The 19,545-nt window shown below is 44.3% G+C and overlaps 1 protein-coding gene across 1 annotated transcript in view; it reads left to right on the forward strand.

Moving 5' to 3' along the window:
• The window catches only part of ngef (neuronal guanine nucleotide exchange factor), a 24,533-nt gene extending 6,768 nt beyond the window's left edge, over nt 1–17,765 (forward strand). Inside the window, exons 3-15 of the mRNA XM_069676526.1 lie at nt 1,372–1,710; nt 2,069–2,133; nt 3,913–4,163; nt 7,244–7,404; nt 7,488–7,640; nt 10,300–10,429; nt 11,544–11,618; nt 12,052–12,141; nt 12,224–12,387; nt 15,014–15,172; nt 15,295–15,374; nt 15,450–15,554; nt 15,664–17,765. Of these exons, the coding sequence (XP_069532627.1) occupies nt 1,372–1,710; nt 2,069–2,133; nt 3,913–4,163; nt 7,244–7,404; nt 7,488–7,640; nt 10,300–10,429; nt 11,544–11,618; nt 12,052–12,141; nt 12,224–12,387; nt 15,014–15,172; nt 15,295–15,374; nt 15,450–15,554; nt 15,664–15,923 (2,032 nt within the window). The 3' untranslated portion in view covers nt 15,924–17,765. The remainder of the gene's footprint in view (nt 1–1,371; nt 1,711–2,068; nt 2,134–3,912; nt 4,164–7,243; nt 7,405–7,487; nt 7,641–10,299; nt 10,430–11,543; nt 11,619–12,051; nt 12,142–12,223; nt 12,388–15,013; nt 15,173–15,294; nt 15,375–15,449; nt 15,555–15,663) is intronic.
• The last annotated feature ends 1,780 nt before the right edge of the window (nt 17,766–19,545 follow it).

The following is a 19,545-nucleotide window of genomic DNA, read 5'->3' on the forward strand; positions in this document are numbered from 1 at the left end:
CAGAACTATTGTGTTTTATGTAAAGACAAGTTAACAGCTACTAGTTAATAATTATACTGTAATACTGATTCATCTTGAGGCTAACACACGTTAGCTCGTTGGCTCGTTAAAGAAGAGGACATGCTGGTGGACGTAAAGAGCAACCTGCTGCTGAAGTCTCCCAGGTACACCTCGCTATAACAAGTGTTGTTTAATGCAGCAGGTAATCCTCCTGACATGAAGGTTCCCACGTTCAGTTTGTTAACAGACAGGTGCATTAGAGTTTGCAGGTGACAGTGCCTTTAATGAAAGAGACACTGATGTTACGAAGCCTTCCAAATAACACACAACACGTTGAACATGAGAAGAACCATGACGGCAGAATAACCTGCAGGACAACCGAGTGAGGACGAGTCTTCTGCTGTCGCTGCTGAGAGAGTGCAGCAAGCAACATGTCGATCAGCCAACTCGCTGACAGGCGGACGGTTCGGACACGCTCGCTGACGAAAAGTGAAACTATCTTCTGTTTACTCGCTCGCACAGCATCGCTTCAACTCAGGAATCCCAGTCAGACTGCATCTTCCACCTGGGTGTGACTCAGACACTGATGCTGACCGATGTGTCGTCCTAAATGATTCTGAAAGACATCACCAGGATTTAGGAGCCAGAAGCTTCTCACAGACGTGTTCAGGAGGATCTGCAGCATGATGAGGGCTGGCATCTTCATGCTCATGTGCAGAATGACTGCTGTTCCCTTGAAGCAAAGATATAATTAGAGTGATGTGGCAGACAAGTGTTGACCTTTGACCCTGCAGACAGCTGTTCAAACCCTGTCCACTTGAATAATTCAGTGATAACTTCCTGTAACCATGATTATATATCAGTAACACAGCACAGGTTCATCCATGTCTCGCTGTGTAAACGGGTCTGCACCGAAGAAGCTGCACCGATCCTAAGGTGCTCTGAGGTACCGTACCTGTCCACAGGTGCCGCCTTGTGTACATGAGGGGTTCGTTAAATGTTTGACGCAGCCTGTTTGACAGTTCAGACCAAACATTTCACCACATTATGTCGTGATCTGAAACTACGGTCAGCTCAATCAATCTCCGTCGCTCAGATCAGCTGACGTTTGGTTTTGGAAGGAAGAACAAATGTTGAGGTTGTATAACAACTTGTGTCGTGAATGTTCAGTGTAGCAGAGCAGGAAGTACCTTCGATCAACAGGTAAAACCCTCAGTCACATCTGTGGTTTTCTTTAATCCACCTGCTAACAAGAAGAGAGCTTTAAACCACAGCGACACATGGCAGCTAATACAAACATGTCCTTGAGCTGAATCTCAGAGTGTCTGTGAAAGATGTGTTTGTAATCTGTGTTTTTGCTGTTAAATTCAGCCCTCAGCCTTCACCACAGCTCCATCACTACAGAGCCGCGTTGCCAAGCAATGGGGAGGCCAGCAGCCGACACGCTCAGTACAGAAGAGATGCTGCGGAGAGGACGGGAGGAGGAGTGGGAGGAGGGAGGAGTGTGGACATATCTGCTGCCTCCTCCAACAGTCCAGATTTCACAGCCGATACGCTCACTTACCGGACTCACAACATTCGGAGCGGAGACATAAAGCAGCTGTCCGAGCACACAGCCGCCGCCTGCAGCGTCCAGGAGGTCCGAGGGAAAACCATGAGCTCTCAGCGGACAGGTTCTGACGGAGCGGACCGGGAGAACGCCAACCTCAGGTCAGGACATCTCAAACGAGCCTTTTTCTGAAGCTCACATTGTTTGTTTCTGCTGACAGTTGATCAAATATAAAATAAAGAGTCATGTTATTGAGAAGAAGAACATGCTGTAGAGGATTAAAAACAGGTGAAGGGATGATTGCAGTGGCTGAGTAGTGACTCACTGTGTGGTCACAGTGTGAATGTGAGGAGGCGTGAATGGATGTTTCTCTGTGTTTGAGTTTGACGGAGGACAGAGTCATGTTGTATAACTGTGGATGCACCAGCAGAGCCGCTGCAGCACTCTTTAAATAATCATACGAAGCACAAAGTGAATGTTTCTGCCCAAACATGGACTTCCTTCTTTGTTTCTCCTCAGGCTGCTGAGCAATGGAGACGGCTCCCAGACCATCTACCACGGCCTCAACATCGTCAAGAACATCGGTGAGTAGTGTCGGTGAACGAAGGAGGCCGGCTCACACCTGAGGGCAGTTTCCTCCTGACCCTCACCAGCTGTTCTTTTGGTACGGGTCATAACAAAGGTGTTTAACCTGTTTGATACAAAAACATCCAGCAGTGGAAGTAACGGTCAGGCAGCATGACAACAAACAGCTGAAACATGGAGCCTCATATTTTATAAAACACATGAAATAATGAATCAGGTTATTGTGTAAGTAATTCTTTAAATATCACTTTTGAATCACTCATGTGACCTGATGTGTTCACGTATTAAAGATAGAGAATCTTTAAGAAGAGATCCGAGTCCTCGCAGGCCGAGTGCAGGGTCTGAGTCTGAAGGAGGAAGAGTTTGGCAGCAGAGAGTCGCCTCTTATCGCCGAATGATCCGACCACTGAAAAGAACAGGACTCACATCATCATTAGGGCGAGAGGTGCTCTTTATGTTGCACACGCTCAGACACACACATGATCACATGCAGGTTTAAATAACCCGAGCAGGCTTCAGCTCTGCCTCTGAGCTGCACTGAGGCCTCTGAGCTGACGTCTCCCCACAGCGTCGCTCTCTGTGGACTCAGGATAATGTTTATTTGCAGGGATGAGTCCACATTTACACAAGACGCTCACCTGCAGGACTGCTCTGGAGCTCCGCGGAGCAGCAGTATAGTTTCAGACGTATGTGAAGCTGCTGTTTCTCTCCCTGCGTGTTTCTCTCTCTTATGTAAGTCTCATTCCTGTTCTACGCCCACCACACAAATCTGCAGTATATGACTGAGGCAGATTATGCAACAAACCCCCGTGTTCAAAGTCACCTTCTGCATGTTGTACACACAGAACCGATGTTCCCGAGAGCGGCTCCTTTAGACGTCTTTCAACAAACTCACACTTTGTCTCATTGGCTGTCGTCACACGCACGCTGCTGCAGAAACAAACAGAATGCTGATTGATAATTAAATACTACTTCTCATTAAATGAATCATAGTATTACACATACTCAGATTTATTAAAGTCACAGGCTGATGAGTCTGAAGAAACGTTTCATCATTTATTCTTACCGACGCTTTGTTAGCTTCTCTGGTGGCTCAGTAAACACGCCGTCCCTGCAGCTGTCACTCGACCTCCTCTGACGTCTCTGACTGTATTCAGCCGTCTGAAAGTTCAGACGTGATCTTTATGACGAGTCTGGTTTTCAGGGAGACGTTACAGAAATCATATTTAAGCATCTGTGATGGATCAGACCTCTCTGTGAACATCATGGACATGTGACAGATCCATGAACGGGTGTACCGCTGGATCTTTCCCTCTCTCGAGTCCAGTGTCATTTCTGACTTTAGTTTTCTAACAGTGAGAAGTCTGCAGATCGCAGCGCTGTGTGGGAGAACTGATCCAATAAGTAAATGTCAACAGTGCTGAATGTTTGTCAGACTGCTGCAGCACAAAGTCTCCCCTCCTGCTCTGTCTTCATGCTGTACGTCTTTTAGTGCAGCCATATTTAATGACCAAAGTGAGCTTTTAACGGACGTTTTCTTTATCTGTAGAGATGGAAATGTAAATGTGGTAACAATGCACCTTTTATTCTCAGAGGCATGTTGTTTCAATAAACACAAAACTACCCAAAACAAAGTACCACATTTTTGTCACCACTAATTTCCATTGACTAATAATGTCTTTTAAACATCACTTCGTCACAGAGCTCATTGAGGCCCTTTAAAGGAGCCAGCAGATATCAAACATGAGTCCTGAATGTCTTGTCCTGTGGCCCTGCAGCCTTCCTGTACCAGGAGTACCGCGACACCTCCAAGCAGCAGGAGATCGAGCAGCGGCGGCAGCGTGAGAACCTCTCTCCAGGGGACACTGCAGGGACAGCGGTGGAAGGGTCCGGAGTCGTGTCCCCCCCGGTGTTACAGCTGCAGCTGAGGAACAGCGCTCGCTCTCTGACTCTGTGGCAGAACCTGGACATGGTGCAGGCCAGTGGACTGCTCAGCAAGCTGCCACAGAGAGAGGTCATCATGCAGGAGGTAGGATGTCTTAGAGAGGTACCAACGTTCGCATGCTGCATTCATGGGGTACACTTGAAATGTGGATGTGTACATTTGGGTTTCAGATGGATCATTGGATTGTCATACATGTCAGTTTTTATACTGTTCAATTAGCTAAAACAGTGAAGTTAAATAATCTGAAGGATCTAGCTACAGACAAGATGGCGATCGTCAACCACGACTTTCAATTGTAGACAGGAAATGATGCTGGAAGCGGTTCTTCTTCTCAGTTATATAAACACGAGGATAACCAAGAAAACAGCTCTCGAGTGTATGCTGCTAATTTACCAAGAAGAAGAAGAAGAAGAAGAAGAAGAAGAGAGCGTTTGTGATGTTGTCTGCTGGAGCATCTACTTTCTTTGTGACTACGAGTGGAGCAATACATAAAACAGGTAAATGAACAACTTTCATTTTAATGTTGAAACCAGGTTTTAAAACTGCTGTTGTCTGTTGCTTTGTTCGTGTCTGTGGAACGAGTACATCCTCCTGTGTGGACAGTTAAAGGATCCATGTGGAAGATCTCAGTTTGGTTCTCTTTGCTGCCACCTCTGGGGAAAGTCTGTCACTGCTTACTCTAACAGATGTGAATCGTCTCTTCACTTCACTGCATCACTGTGAGCCGTACTTTCACGTGAAGCTGTAACATAGCTTTCCCTGTTCCAGCGTGTTTCGCCTGTCAGCGTCTGCGAGGAAAGGTTTTCACTGTGCATGAATACGTGGTGTGAACATTCTTTATGGCTACCAAAGGATCAAAACCTTTGGAAGAGATCGCCAGCCGAGTTATTCTAGTTTTTATATCTACCACCCTCACAGAGTGGGACAGAGCAGCTGATCATGTGAGCACACTTTGGCTCATTTAACGAGATGCAGATTAAAATAAACTAAATGTAATATCTGTCGATTAATAGCAGAGTGGTGCGGTTTACACAGAGTGTACAGTGCAGTGTGTGTGTGTGTGTGTGTGTGTGTGGAGGTGGAAGTTGCAGCAGTCTGTTACGTAAGATTGTGAAATGTTAAAATACTGTCACTTCATAAAACACGCCCAGCAGGTTGAATTACAGAAGCCATAAAAGAGTTAATCAAATGTCATCGTACTTTCGCTTGTGTTTATCGTCAGGAGACGTGAAATAAATATTCTGTAGAGTCGAATACGTTAAATGCTACTGACGATTATCATCCATGATTTCATGACCTCTGTCTGAAGTGTTGAGAACAAAGAACAAGAGTTCCTCTGTGGGAATGAAATACGATGATACACTTACATTGACACTGAGCTTGTTCTCTTTATACAACAAACAGAATGACTTACTGACACATCTCAAAGTATCCACAGTGTTTGTGTTAACTGATGCTGTGTGTGTTGCAGGTGACCGTCAGTCCTGAAGACGTGAAGGGCTGCAGCCGGGCTTAAAGCTGATGAGAGGCAATAAAAAGAATCTGAAAAGAATCTGAAGACTGAAATTTTTACTCCAAAGACGACATCCTCATACTTTTTACACGTTCTATTATACGAGTCGTTCGTGTGCTCATACTTTGACCCGCAGTTTGTGCGTCGGTGTGGTAAACAATACATGCACTCTAAGTTTTGGGTCTCACAATTAAAGTTACTCGTTATTACACACAAACAGTGACTTTCAAAGACGGAATACAGTAACAGGCACCCTGAAAAAATTAGCAACAAATAATGACATACATTTACGCACAGAGCAGGTTTTACTATATGGTACAATAAAACCTGTACTTCTATATTTCTTAATAAAATACAAGAAAATATAGTGTTTGTTCAAACGGTGAGCCTCTGTGGGTGCTGCTCTCATCGTGTGGCTTCGATTTTTGTTGGAGTAGGAGGTCAGCTTTTTTTAAGTTCTCAGTTTTCTCACATGCAAAATATTGGTTAACAATACAGCTCAGGTTAGAATGGCTCCACCTGTTATAAGGATGTGGTACTAAATCCAAATGTTCAAATGTCTTTGAAATAAATCAGAAAAATAAACAAGCTCTGGTAGACGTGACTTCCTGTGCACAGATTTACATTTTGGTTGATGTCCGTAGGGTTCAGAGTTCAGCATTTGGAGAAACTGTTTGAGAGATTTGTTGATTTAACTTTACGGACATTTTGAGGCTGACTGTACAATTTACTGTGTCCTCAATATAATGTAAATATAAACTGTGTATTTATAATTCAGCACAAAGTTAAACCTCAAACTGATCCGAAAGTTGAATCAACAACTCCCAAACACAGCTCCACCCAGCGCGGTGAGCTACGACCTGATAGAAAATTGATTTATTGAAGGTTTTTTGTAAAATAATTTTGTACGACCATCCTAGCAGTGCGTACCTGATGAAGCGGTGAGTGAGTTTTTACTGACAGACAAGCTTAGAGGTTCAGTTACTAACTGTTGTAAGCTTTCAACCACTTCATCTGGTACGCTTGCGTGAATGCAGCCGGCTCAGTCATCATTCGGGACTCAAGTCACATGATGAGAATCGCTCATGAAGGGGGACATAGTGACTCTGTTCCAATAGGGTTGTCTCTTTCTTTAACCAGTGAGGCTGATATGGTGCCCCGTGTGAGGCCAGAAGCTTAGGTAGACATGTTTCCAAAATCCTGATCTTTTCCAACACCTCACCAAACTGCAAACTATTGAAACTTTAACCACATGTTACAAACATTAGGAAATGAGTATCACCAAAAATAGTTGGTTTGACATGGGACTCAAACCCCAGTCCACTTGGTAAAAATTCTTACCCCTTGTATTTACCCTCACCTGCTCTTTCTATGGACTTTGTTGCTCTTTATACCACCACATACAATACACCTCACACTGTACAGAAACAACACGTACAAATATAGCAAGAGTTTCACACAATAAAGCTCTACTATCTAACATCAACCATTTCACTTTGGTGAGGACAGCTGAGCCAAACCAATATCTGAACAGGGCCATGGAAAGTCTCACACGAGTCTTAGACAACAGGACATTCAGTGACAGTTTCACTATAACAGCTGCTCGCTGTGGCCCCTAATAATATGACCTCTTGGTTTTGTTTTTGTACAGGCAATGTTTGAGCTTGTTACCTCAGAAGCATCCTACTACAAGAGTTTGGAGATTTTAGAGACTCATTTTCTACGTAACCCTGCTTTAATCAACACTCTCAGCCAATCGGACATGCACTTCCTGTTCTCCAACATTGAGGAGGTGATGAAGGCCAGTGAGAGGTAGGACAAGATCTCAGTTATGTCTTATGTTCCAATCCAGCAAAGCTTCACATCCCTGAATAATGTTCTTTGAATGTTTGCAGGTTCCTGATGGACCTCGAGCACCGAATTGAGGAGTCAATTTTGATTTCTGACGTGTGTGACATTGTTTCTTATCACGCTGTGGAGCACTTCAACGTGTTCATCAAATACGTTATCAACCAGGTGTACCAAGAGAAGAACTACAGACGCATTTTGTGAGTACTTTCATTTTGTATCTGTGCCTCATCCTTTAAGGCTGGATTAGTACCCCCTGGGGGGCCCTGAGCAATGACGCTCACAAGCTAACTAGTAATTAAAATTTACTAAGAATGAATTGCGGCAGCTGATAGCTCCATAAATTGCGCATCATTTGCCCCCGCTATCTGCTCCGTCTCAAGGTCTGATTCACAAAGCAAACTGTACCGATGATATTCAAGCACAAACACATCCTAAAGGTTCGCAGGTCCGTCCAGGTTCTCTTGTTTTGTGTCTCAAAGTGGAGAGAAGCTGTCTGTACATCCGCTCTGCTGCACTCTCAGGCAGCAGTTGAGCGCACCCTGACAACTCCATGCACAGATCAATGATGAACAGGGAGAGGAGGGGGCAGCTCTTTAACCCTTTATTGTAAAGTCCAGACTCGACAGGTGTTTACTAGTTTAACTGTGACGCAGCTTCATTTTTCAAACAAGCGCGCAGCAGCAGCTCGTCTTTATAATAATCCCTGTCCTGCGTAATGGCTCCAAAGTGTGCCGGGTTTGAGCCTCGCACAGCCCCGGACTGATTGCTCTCCTGATAGAAAACAATGACAAAATACTATTAACAAATTATATTTACAGACAAACACATTTTTTGATCACCAAAAGGTGAATTGTCGTCATGATCAGTGTAAACTCAGAGCGTGACAGCCCAGCTCTCTGCAGATGCGAATATTTTCACGCTAACTGGGCGCTGCTGTTAGCGGTGCTGTTAGCGCTGCTGCTTTGCCACCACACTGCAAAGTGAAACAGCCACCATCTCACACACAACAAACAATCAATCATGAGATGAAGATTCACATTGGATCTGTCAGATCAAGAGAAAGGGTTGAGCTGTCAGGTCTCCATGCCCTGTTGTGTTAACCGTGCCTGCTGCTGATGAATACATACTGTGAGAACGGATATTAGGCGTCCTCCTGTCATTCAGTGCTGGGCTTTCTGTCTGTGAATGCTGTCAGTCCGTCTCTTTTCAGCAGAGAACAGGTTTGTTTTGGATCATGACAAATGTGATGTGCAGGGTGTGGTTGACTGGAATATAATGCATGTGTTTCTTCATCAAACACATACCTGTGTGTGACGTTCCCATGAGCTGCAGAGGCCAGGTGGCACTCAGTCACTGGGACCTCTGCCAGCTACTGGAAAAACACCTTTGAGACGAGGTGAAGGAAAATCACCTGCGATGGTTTGTGATGAATCCACATCAGTCATTGTTCTTTGGTTCTGTTGAAGGTCTCCTCAGATGGTCTCATGTCAGTCAGATTACACTTGTTTGTGTTAGCAGTGGCAGGCTTCATGACTTGTCACATGCAATCACATCATTGAGCTGAAAAGTGTTTGTTACATCAGCTGAGGAATTAAGAACATGATAAACGTGTGTGAAAACCAAGTGACTGATTATTTAATGCTTGAAGGGACAGCAGCTGTTCCTCGTGTCTGCATGCAGGCCTGTAGATTAACATGTTCCAATCAAACCCAGATGTATTTAATAGATTGATTTAAACACAAAGACAGGTGATCAGAGACAAACGTAAAGAACAAGGAGAGAAGAGACACTGAGACAGAGCGACTGTACCGACTGTGTCATAAACCTTTTCCTCGCTGGTGAACAATCAGCGGTAGAATTAAACGTTTTTATCGCTACCTTTTGTTAGCGTGCTAGCACTTGGCTGCATATTGTGGAGTTGTTGTATTCCTCCCGGTGGGTGTGGTTCACACAGAATGATGCCAGCTCTCTCTCTCTCTCTCTCTTCATCACTTGTTTGTTTTTGTTGTTGCTTCTGTTTTAGTTTGATCATTTCCATTTCCTGGCACAGACGCACAGACTGACGGTGTTCAGTCAAACAGTGTGTCCTCACAGGGAAGAAAGGATCCACTCACTGCGCTTCACCAGGCGTCGCTTCTGATGAGTGATTGACAGTCATTAGTCTAATAATTAGTGTTGACAGAATACCAACATGTATGTGACAGCTGTAGCTTTAAGCAGGACCAGCTGATGTGTCCGCATCATCAGATTGACTCTTTCTCGTTTATCGCTGGGCTTCGCTGAAATCATTCTGTGTTTGCTGGTTTTAAGGTTTGCTCAAACAAACTTTCCTTTTGGTTTCTTATTCGGATGAACGCTGCAGAGCTGTGGGAAATAAGAGCCGCAGGTCCATGATTAAGTTTAGAAGCAAAGCTATCTAGTGTGTGTTCACCTCTGGACTCTGTCACGGTCTGATGTCCATGTGTGGACACCAGTAGGTGCAATAATGCCAGAGACGAAGTTTCTGATAAGAATAATGAATGATGATACGTGAAAATAAGCCCCACATAAACAGGAGAGTCGTAATGAACATGAAGCAGGGAAGGTTCGTCACCCACTCAGAGTGTGTGTTCAGCAACCAGCACAGGTTTGCTTTATTTTCTTACATGACAGCAAAGCTAAAGACCTGCAGCAGACTGGCCTGAAGATCGACTGGCCCATGTGAAGACCCCCCCACCCCCACAATGCTACATGCAACTGTCTTTGTGTCTCATATCAGCATCAAACAGAAAAGACAGATTGTGTGTGTGTGTGTGTGTGTGTGTGTGTGTGTGTGTGTGTAGCTGAAATAATGACTGTGTCGTCTTTATGTGACAGAGAGGGGAACCAGGCGTTCAGGGAGGCCATGGCCGCTCTGGAGAACCATCCTCGTGTCCGCGGCCTGTCCTTCACCTCGTTCCTCATCCTTCCTTTCCAGAGGATCACCAGGCTCAAGCTGCTCATACAGGTGGGTGCAGCAGCATGACCGCAAACTAAATACATACAGGTAGCTTCAGCAGTGAGGTTGGATGTGTTCAAATGAAATAGAGAATATTTCGTTTTTTGTCAGTACACAGAATGAGTCTGAGTGACCGCTCCTTCATTTTAAAAAGTAAATAAATAATTAAAGAAGATATTACACCTCTGCTGACGTGCAATGGTCCTGTACACAAGTAGCACTTTAGGAACATACAGGACATACAGGTATGGTTGGAATGTCCACAGGTGGTGCTGATTGATCCTTTCCTTGTCAGACGCGTAGGCTGCTCACACGTGATCAGCAGTTAACCTGCCCAGGGTGCCTCTGCTAATGTTTTATCTGAGGAGAGCGATGCGCTGCTTAAAACTGCCACCGAGCGCTTCACTCAAAGTTCAGTCTTTTGAACTTTGACCTGGGCTGTCGCTGAACTTTTTATATATTGTCATGTCACAGCTGCAAATCAGTGTAAACGACATGATCTACAAATAAAATATGAGAGAGAGTTTTGCTTTTGTTAATCGTGCAGTAAAAACCCAAAGAAGTGTAATTGAACTCCAGGTTGCAACACTGTTAAATTCACTGTTGTTGTCTACAAACATAAAACACCTCTTCATGACATGTCGTGCTCGTGCACGTGGCCTCTGCGTGTGGCTGCAGCCTCTGTGTCCGACCTCGCAGGGGAGGCAGCTGCAGAAGAACAAGCTGAGCCTGTCATTGGCAAAAACACATTGAGACACAAAGATTACAACTGTTGTGTTGCAACCATCACAACTGGTTTCATGATGCAGTCTACCAGAGTTATTCCAAAACTGTCTGTACTTGTAGCTATAACGACTTCAAAATATGTAAAACGCTTTGAAAATATCGAATTTACCCTTCAAGTATATTTGAACTAGATTTAATGGAGCTGAAGCGTCCACCAGAGGGCAGCAGATCAAACAGATGATGCTGCACCTGCTGTACCTGCTGGACTACAGCAGTGGTCTTAGTAGTTCAGGAGAGACCTTCAGAGATGGAGGACCCAGGAGCCTGAGAGCAGGTCCCAAATCTGCACCTGTAAAGTCCTTTTGTTGTTTCTAATCGACTTTGTTTCTCTCCTCAGAATATCCTGAAAAAAGCAGAGGAGAACTCAGAGAGGGAAGCGAATGCTATAAAAGCCCATCAGCAGCTGGAACAGGTGAGCATAAGGTTGGGTTATATGACTGTCATTGTGTCAGCGCATTTATTTATGCACTGTGTTGGCCAATCAGATAAGCACAATCTCCTGGTATCTCATAAAAACACTGTTGATTTACAGGAACCTGTGCGAGGCTGCGCTGAGTGTCTTGGCCCTCAGAGTAAAGTTAGACATTTCTCTTACACGTGTGAAACACGAGGCCACGATCCAATGACTGGATCCAAAAGTGTTCTGAAACTGAACCATTTGAGTCCAAACTAAAACAGTGTACACTCACAATGATAAAAACCTGCTGGAGCCGACTTCACTCACTGGTTTTATTTTTGTAACAAAGCTTGTTTTCATTCCAAAACAATAAAAAGATGAATATAATAACTATATTCATGATATCTGAAGGTGATGTAGTGATGGAGTATTTGTCTGTATGCTTCAGATTGTGAAAGAGTGTAACGAGGGGGTGCGAAAAATGAGTCGCACTGAGGAGCTCATCAGCATCGAGAAAACACTGGAGTTCAAATCCAAGGTGAGCTACGCCTCCGTCTACATCGCATGCCAGATTTTGTGCCCCATTAAACCTTCTTATTACACCTGGTACACCTCTGCAGTCTGTGCCCATCATTTCCCACTCGCGCTGGCTGCTGAAGAAGGGTGAGGTGCAGCTGATGGCTGGACCCAAGAGCACCAGGACCATGCGGAGCCGAAAGCTCTACCAACCCGTCTACTTGTTCCTTTTCAACAACTTGCTGCTGGTCACCAAACGCAGCTCCAGGTAAACATTTCTAATTGTCCCCTGTTTTAACAAGTAGCTTGTTTTGATTGTCTTATATTCAGTTTCCAGTTTCTTTGGTACTTCCACCTTAATCTGCCTCACCACAGTTATGCCATAAAACTTCTCTTCATGCGGCGCTGGTTTAGCTCAGTTGGTAGAGCAGGTGTCTGATGTACAGAGGCTGCAGTCCTCGACGCACTGATCGCAGGTTCAATTCCCATTCTGCCAGTCATTTGGTGCATGTCTTCCCCCTGTCCTGTCTCACCTCAGTTGTCCCATCAAATAAAGCCAAAAAAATAATCTTAAAAAAAAACAAAAAAAAACTTCATGGAGGTCATCGTTTCTCGTTCTAAATATTCTGTAACTTGTGGTTTTGCTGAAAAGCGTCGTGTTCTACAGAGAGTTTCTTTCTGTTCTTTAGCCTCGCCTCACTGATATAAATGTAAAGGCCCTTCACACACCTGGTATCAACATGTGGACCGCCTTAACTACAGGTGTGAAGGCTCCCTGGACGGACTGAAGACACATTCAGATCCCATCACTCCGGCCACATACGGAGGTGGTCCGGGACGCATTTATCCACATATGTCTGGCAGTGTGTATGCACTCGTCCTGGGCCACATTAAGCACCGCCCACTCTCTCCGTGTCCACGGCAACGGTCACATGGATACGGGAGATCACTCGCTTCTCATCCTGTCTGATTTAACATTTCTCCGCTGTGTCTCTTAGAAACCTTTTTATTCATGTCTCCTGTCACTGCAGCTGTGTGATCGCAGACTGACAGTGTGCACACAAACACACACACACAGACAGATGTGTGTGTGTTTGTTCAGTAAAGAGAGGCGCGGGTCGGAGATAAGATTTAAAAAGGTTTAAAAATCAAGTGATCCACTTTCAGTTATCAGAGTTTAATGATGCAGCGCACTGAGGACACAGGTCAGTGTGTGTGTCTCAAGCTCCGTGCGTCCGTAACGTCGCCATCTGTCCTTATTTCCGCGCACACTCACTATGAAGTAAAGTATAAAGATCTCCATGCTGTCATATATATGCTGTGTAGTTTTTATATTTCACTGATAGACACAGAGCTGTAGGAGCATCAGGCTTCATGATTAAACGTCATGGCTTCAGTCCTCCCTCCCTCCCTCGGTGCTCGTGTGCAGCAGCTCGCCCCTCTCTGTGCTGTGAGTCTGCATCACAGTGTTTTGTATTATATCATGTTTTTACAGTCTTATTAAGATGAATGAGGCGCCGTGCTCAGAGCTGAGTGAACCGGCCCGGCTTGACTATCTCTCACACTTGTTAAGTCTTCAGCACAGGGGCGGATCTAGGATTATGGGAGATCCGATGCTTACATACAGATACACACACACACACACACACACACACACACAACGCAGCCAGTGACTCATGTTATATTTTATCATTTTTACCTTCACTTGTTCAGATTTTTACCGTGTAGCGTTAAATGTTGTTTTTCACTTTCATGGCGTTTGCTGTCTGTTATTCAGTTGACGTTAATGAAAACCAGCTAGCAGACTATAACTTTATCAGTCAGTCACTTGTCACACACCGAGTGGTAAATCTAAACATTCACAGACCTGAAACATCATCTGTCTCGTTGGCGTTGCTGGTGGGTCGGGGCAACGAGAAACATTTTCTGATGTCCATCTGATGTCCGTTAGATAGATTTCCATTTGAACTCGCACACTAACAGAATCAAAGCGGAGGATACACTTCTTCTCGGCAGGGCAGGCTATGAACGCAGGTTACTTTCCCGCTGCTGCTGCTGCCTCTCTGTTGGACTCCGGTACTGCAGGAAGGCTACACTTCAGACTCTGGTGCGGTCAGCGGAGGCAGACTGACATAAACCGCGTTGAGTCCGCCCCCCCCCACTGGAAAACATTCGGGGCTTTGGCAAAAACATCCGGGGCTTGAGCCCAAGTAGCCATCCCCTAACCCCGCCCCTGCTTCAGCAGCTGGTTTTAGAATAGGGATGCACTGATACCAGTATCAGGAGTACTGCAACCAAACACCACTTTACAGCTTGACGTTAGCCTCCCGTTAGTGAGGCGGAGAAGCAAAGCTGAGAGGTAAACTGTCAGCAACAGTTGCATCATTCTGTCTATTTACTTTGTTACAGTCAGAAAGTGAAGAACATGTTTTTAAAGTCATTGTGAGAACTGTAAAGATATTAAGTACTCATATCGGTGTACTTGTACTTGGTCTGAACAAAGTGGTATCGGTGCGTCCCTATTTTAGACCATAAGGCACATCACCTGTTTAACAGCCAATCAGCTTGTAACAAAGTCAGCCAGGCAGGTCAGATACAACCTGGCAGCTGGTGGGACTATTATGGACAAAGGAGGAGTCACCTGATCTGTTTGAGGAACAGCTACGTTAAATGTCTGAACACAAACTGTTCCCTCAGAAATGAAAGATGAAAACAACTGAGTAAGACTCGCTCTCAAACTGAACATTAAAAACTGTACATGAGTTATTGCAGTGCTGTTGTATTAGACTGCATCAGGTTTAGCTAGGTGTGCCTAAACACTGGTAACAGTGTGTTCGTTTACAAATGATGATGCACTGAAAGCAGGAATGTTAATTCAGTCAACCTCTCCTCAGCGGGGAGAAGTTCCAGGTCCTTGACTCGTGCACGCGGGCGATGCTGAGGACGGAGGATATGGAGGATCAGGGCCAGATGCTGGCCAACGTCTTTAATCTGAAGCTGCTGGAGAACCAAGAGGAGCGTCAGGTCAGCTACATGCTTAAAACCTGCAGTATGTAAGTATCTGACTCAGAGTCAGCTTAATGTTACACTGAGGGCCTTTGTGTGCATAACTCTGCAGCTCATAATGAACATATGACCTTTAACCTTGTACTAATCACTTGCATCCTGTGCACAGGAGTGATAAGCTTCGTTGGGTGTGTGCCCTCACTCCTAACCGCCGCACACGCTTCATGTCTACCAGTGCACACCAACCAGGTGAGACAGAGCATCCCTGAACACTGAGAACATGCAAACAGGACACACAAACTTAACCTCTGTGCTGTTTGTCAGACTCTCCACAGGTGCAGTGTATTCAGTCATACTCATCTCAAGAGCCGGATGAACTCTCCATTGAGATGGCCGATGTTTTGAATCTTCTGGAGAGAACGGACGATGGTGTGTAGCAGCACAAATCAACCTTTTATTTCTTATGGGGCTTTTAAAAATAGCGTTATTATTTTCTTTAATTATCTCTTCCATCCTTTCTGTGTCTTCAATCTTCCAGGTTGGATGATGGGTGAAAGGCTCCATGACGGCGAGAGGGGCTGGTTCCCGAGTCGATTAGTGGAGGAGATCCAGAGCAAGGAGGTTCGTGCTCAAAACCTGAGAGAGGCCTTTAGGATCCAGCAAGCCCAGGAGGGTGGAGGAGGCTCGCAAACTGGCACCAGGATCGGCTTAAGGGCCGGGAGACGCACACCAAAGGTCTCCAGCTTGTCCAACAACTGGATCGATCAGATGGGGGAGAGCAGCGAAGTGAAGCAGTGAATCAGTAACAGTGGTGAATGTGAACATTCAGCGCCATGTGCACTAAGAGAATAATAGTCAGGATACATGTGACTTACTTTCCAAACTATGACACTTTGATTTACACTTAGTCCTGGCTGGTTTTTAGGAATCCCCAGATTTGGTCTCAGTGATCTGGGACACATGATCAAAGTGCTTGAGTCGATAACCTTGTACAAGCATTGCTGCATGTCTCATAAACGTGTGTGATGCATGGAGGGCAGCTCTGTGTTTGGTTACGAGCTGTGTGGGGGATGGCAAGAACCCTAAAAGTTCTTGTATCTGTTCTGTGGACGTCCCTCAGCTGCATGGGCAAGTTTTAAAACCTTTAAGATGTTCATTTCATTGTAAAGTACCTTTCAGCACTGAATTATAGCCCACACCCACAACATACAAACAGTCCTGTGCTGACAACATATATATTTAAAGTGTTGTATAACAATGATAATTTAAACAGTCTGTGTCAATAAGTATTGAAATAAGAAAGTCGGTTTAGTGATACTCCACCAACATGATGTCGTGTTATGTTATACAGTCGTACTCGCTGTAGAACAGAGGCAGCCCTCAGCTTGGCGCCACACGAGGCTTTAGTGTTAGGAATCCATAGAAACCAAAGATGGTAGAGCTGTGTGATAAATCAATTTGATCTGAACTATGTTCAAAACAGATCAAACATATTGGATATTGTCTGCATGTAGTCTCCAGATTGTCTCCTAATTGTTTGGAGGGGTGAATCAGCAGTTTAGTCTGAGTCCAGCCTAAAAGCAGAAGCAGATCAATTCCAGCAGCTCGCCAGTTGGGAAACATCAGCAGCTGACATCAGATGGGCTTTGAGTCGTCCACCCCTGAACGACGGGACTTTCTAGTCTTCCAACAAAACAAAGCACTTCACGTTTCCTGACAACACACTCATGATAGATTAAATGATCTAAACTCACACTCAATTGTAAATTGGGCTTCAGTATCTCTCGAACGGATGACGTGTAGACTCGAGATACAATCAAACCATCGATCTTGATTAATCCAATCAATCCAATCTAACTCCTGAGACACAGAATAGATTGCTAAATAACGTATTCTTTTTGGGTCTGGTACATGACATTATATAAAAATAGCATAATTCACATTTTAAAAATGCACATGCTATGCTGGCAGTGACCCAAGTCCCACAACATATCCCACATAACACAGTCTTATCTAATGATACCCAACGATATCCTTAGAAATGCTCTTTGAATCAAACTGGAAACCTTTGGACCTCCCAAACTAATAAAAGCCAGCCCATCCCGTCTCCGCTCCGCCCTGGTGCAAGAAGCTCTTCATTTGATTTGACCTTCTAAAGGTCGCCTCCGCTAACGGACAGTCCTTCTGGTTTTCTTACAACAGCTTGGTCTTCCTGTAATGAACCCAACCTGACCGCAGCTTCTGTTCTCTATTCAAACACACTCCAACAGCCATCCAAGCATTCCAAGTTATATACTCAAAAGAAAAGATAAATTTTTCTGTCAAATGTCACTTTAAGTGTGTCAATTATACACAAATAAACAAACAATAGACAACACACACACACACACACACACACACACACTCAAGGAATAAATCCTGTAATAGCAATTGAATGCCAAATAATTGCAATATGTTGTAAGTGTATAGAATGTTTCAACACTGAACTACTATGGATCAGCATGATTGTAAAATGTGTGTCTGTGTCTTTAAATACAGTGTACAGTAATGCAAACATCTCATGTTTAAGCTAATTACTAAATAATTGTTATTTCATTTTGTAAGATGTAAATTATTGTTCATAAAAAAGCATTAATCACACCTGTGCCTGATTGATTATTAACAATACAATAAGCAGAAGTGCAGTACAGTTAAAGAGTAACTTCACTCTGAATGTGCTCCATTGATCTGTCCAAGAACACTTAAAAAATGTAACAGAAGGAGGAACGCCTGACGGAGGTGTGCTTGTTGCTTCTTGTTGGAACAGTGGCACTTTGCAAAAGGGCAGGCTGAAGAGGAACATACAATGGCTTCAGGAAGTAGCCAGACCCCTTCAATCTTTGCTAATTACATACTGTATTGCTACTACACTTGTGCAACAAGGTCCCATACTTTACACTCAGGGGAGAATTCACTAAAGGATTGCACAGCTTTTGCGCCCGCTAAACCTGCGCAAAGGACGCAAAACTACTCTGCCTTGTTCTCTAAGCACACGCAGAGGGTTGGATGCATCTCAGCAATTAAGTGCGCTGCAGAGCAAACAGCGTCTCTGTGCTCGGTGCTGTTTGCCTGAATTTAAAGGAGTCATTATGCATCAGTGCAATTTGCTTTGTGAATCTGACCTTGAGACGGAGCAGACAGACGGTGCAAATGATCAGCGGCCACAGGCCATTCTTAGTGAATCCCCCCCCCCCCCCGTGAGTCAGACCAGAAGAGCTATAAATGAAGTCCAGGAACTTTTCTTTGACTTATGTTATCAAACTGTTTCAAGGCCTGGATCTGGGGCAAGTGTTTAAACCATTTTTCTCTGCAAATGTTCCGATACAAATGTTTCTCTCTAATTTGGACTCCAACACTTGACTTTGCTGAGCAGCCGATACAGAGTGAGAGCTGATGACAAAGGTTCAAAGATCAAATTTATTCACAATCGTTAGTTTTAAATCAAATCTAAATAAAAGTCATTGGGACATCTACTCTTAGAGTCACCAAAATGCAAAGAGATACTCTTTATCCATCACAGCTTATTACCTTATTGACACAGCCAAGCCCAGACAGCAAGAGCGGTCCATGATACCACTCCTACAGTGCAGCATGGTGGTGCCAGTATCATGGAATTGAGGAGCTTCTCTGTGGCAGGGACGCTAAGACTCTGAATTGACGGAGGGATTAAAGCTACCAAAAACAAACAAATCCTTTAGGACAACCTTGTTCAGGGTCCACAAAACGTCAAACTGGGCTGAAGGTTCGCCTTCCAAAAATACTTCAAGCTTCCAGCAAAAACAACTTGAAGGAGCTCAAGGACCAGCCTCTTAATGTCCTTAAATGGCCAAGAAAAAGCCTGTACTTGAACCACACAGAGTATCTGTTACTGGCCCGTGGATGGCAGATCATTATCACTGTCCTTCCAAACTAACTCATAAAGCAAAAAAAGAGCTGCTGAGGTATCTCTGCAACACAGGTCTTCTATAAATTCAAAGGAAGATGGCTGAAGTACAAACATGAATCAAAAACAATGAATGAGTATGCATTACTGGATTTGGTTACCAAGTGAGTATAGGACCTTCTTCTGGTGGGTGAATTAGAGTCCTGCATCGTGGTGGGTACCTGCTGATACCTGATATCCCTAAAAAATGTTATGTAATAGCTAAAAATACATTGATATAAAATCAAAGATATGGGCACGCTCAAACTTGAGCTAAATGCTCAGTGACAACATATTTCACAGAAGTCACAGAATTTTAATTATTGTTTGGTATTTTCAAAATCGCAATCAATATGATCAACCTTTTGTGATCAGTTTTATTATAAGAGCCTAAGACAAAACCTCTGACCCCTAAATAAAAATATTGAGAGTAATCACTGATCAGCGTTTTTACATGAA

The sequence above is a fragment of the Semicossyphus pulcher genome, unplaced genomic scaffold (assembly GCF_022749685.1).
Source record: "Semicossyphus pulcher isolate SPU_LCO1_2020_fin unplaced genomic scaffold, fSemPul1.0.p SCAF_26, whole genome shotgun sequence".
NCBI classification, from domain to species: domain Eukaryota; kingdom Metazoa; phylum Chordata; class Actinopteri; order Labriformes; family Labridae; genus Semicossyphus; species Semicossyphus pulcher.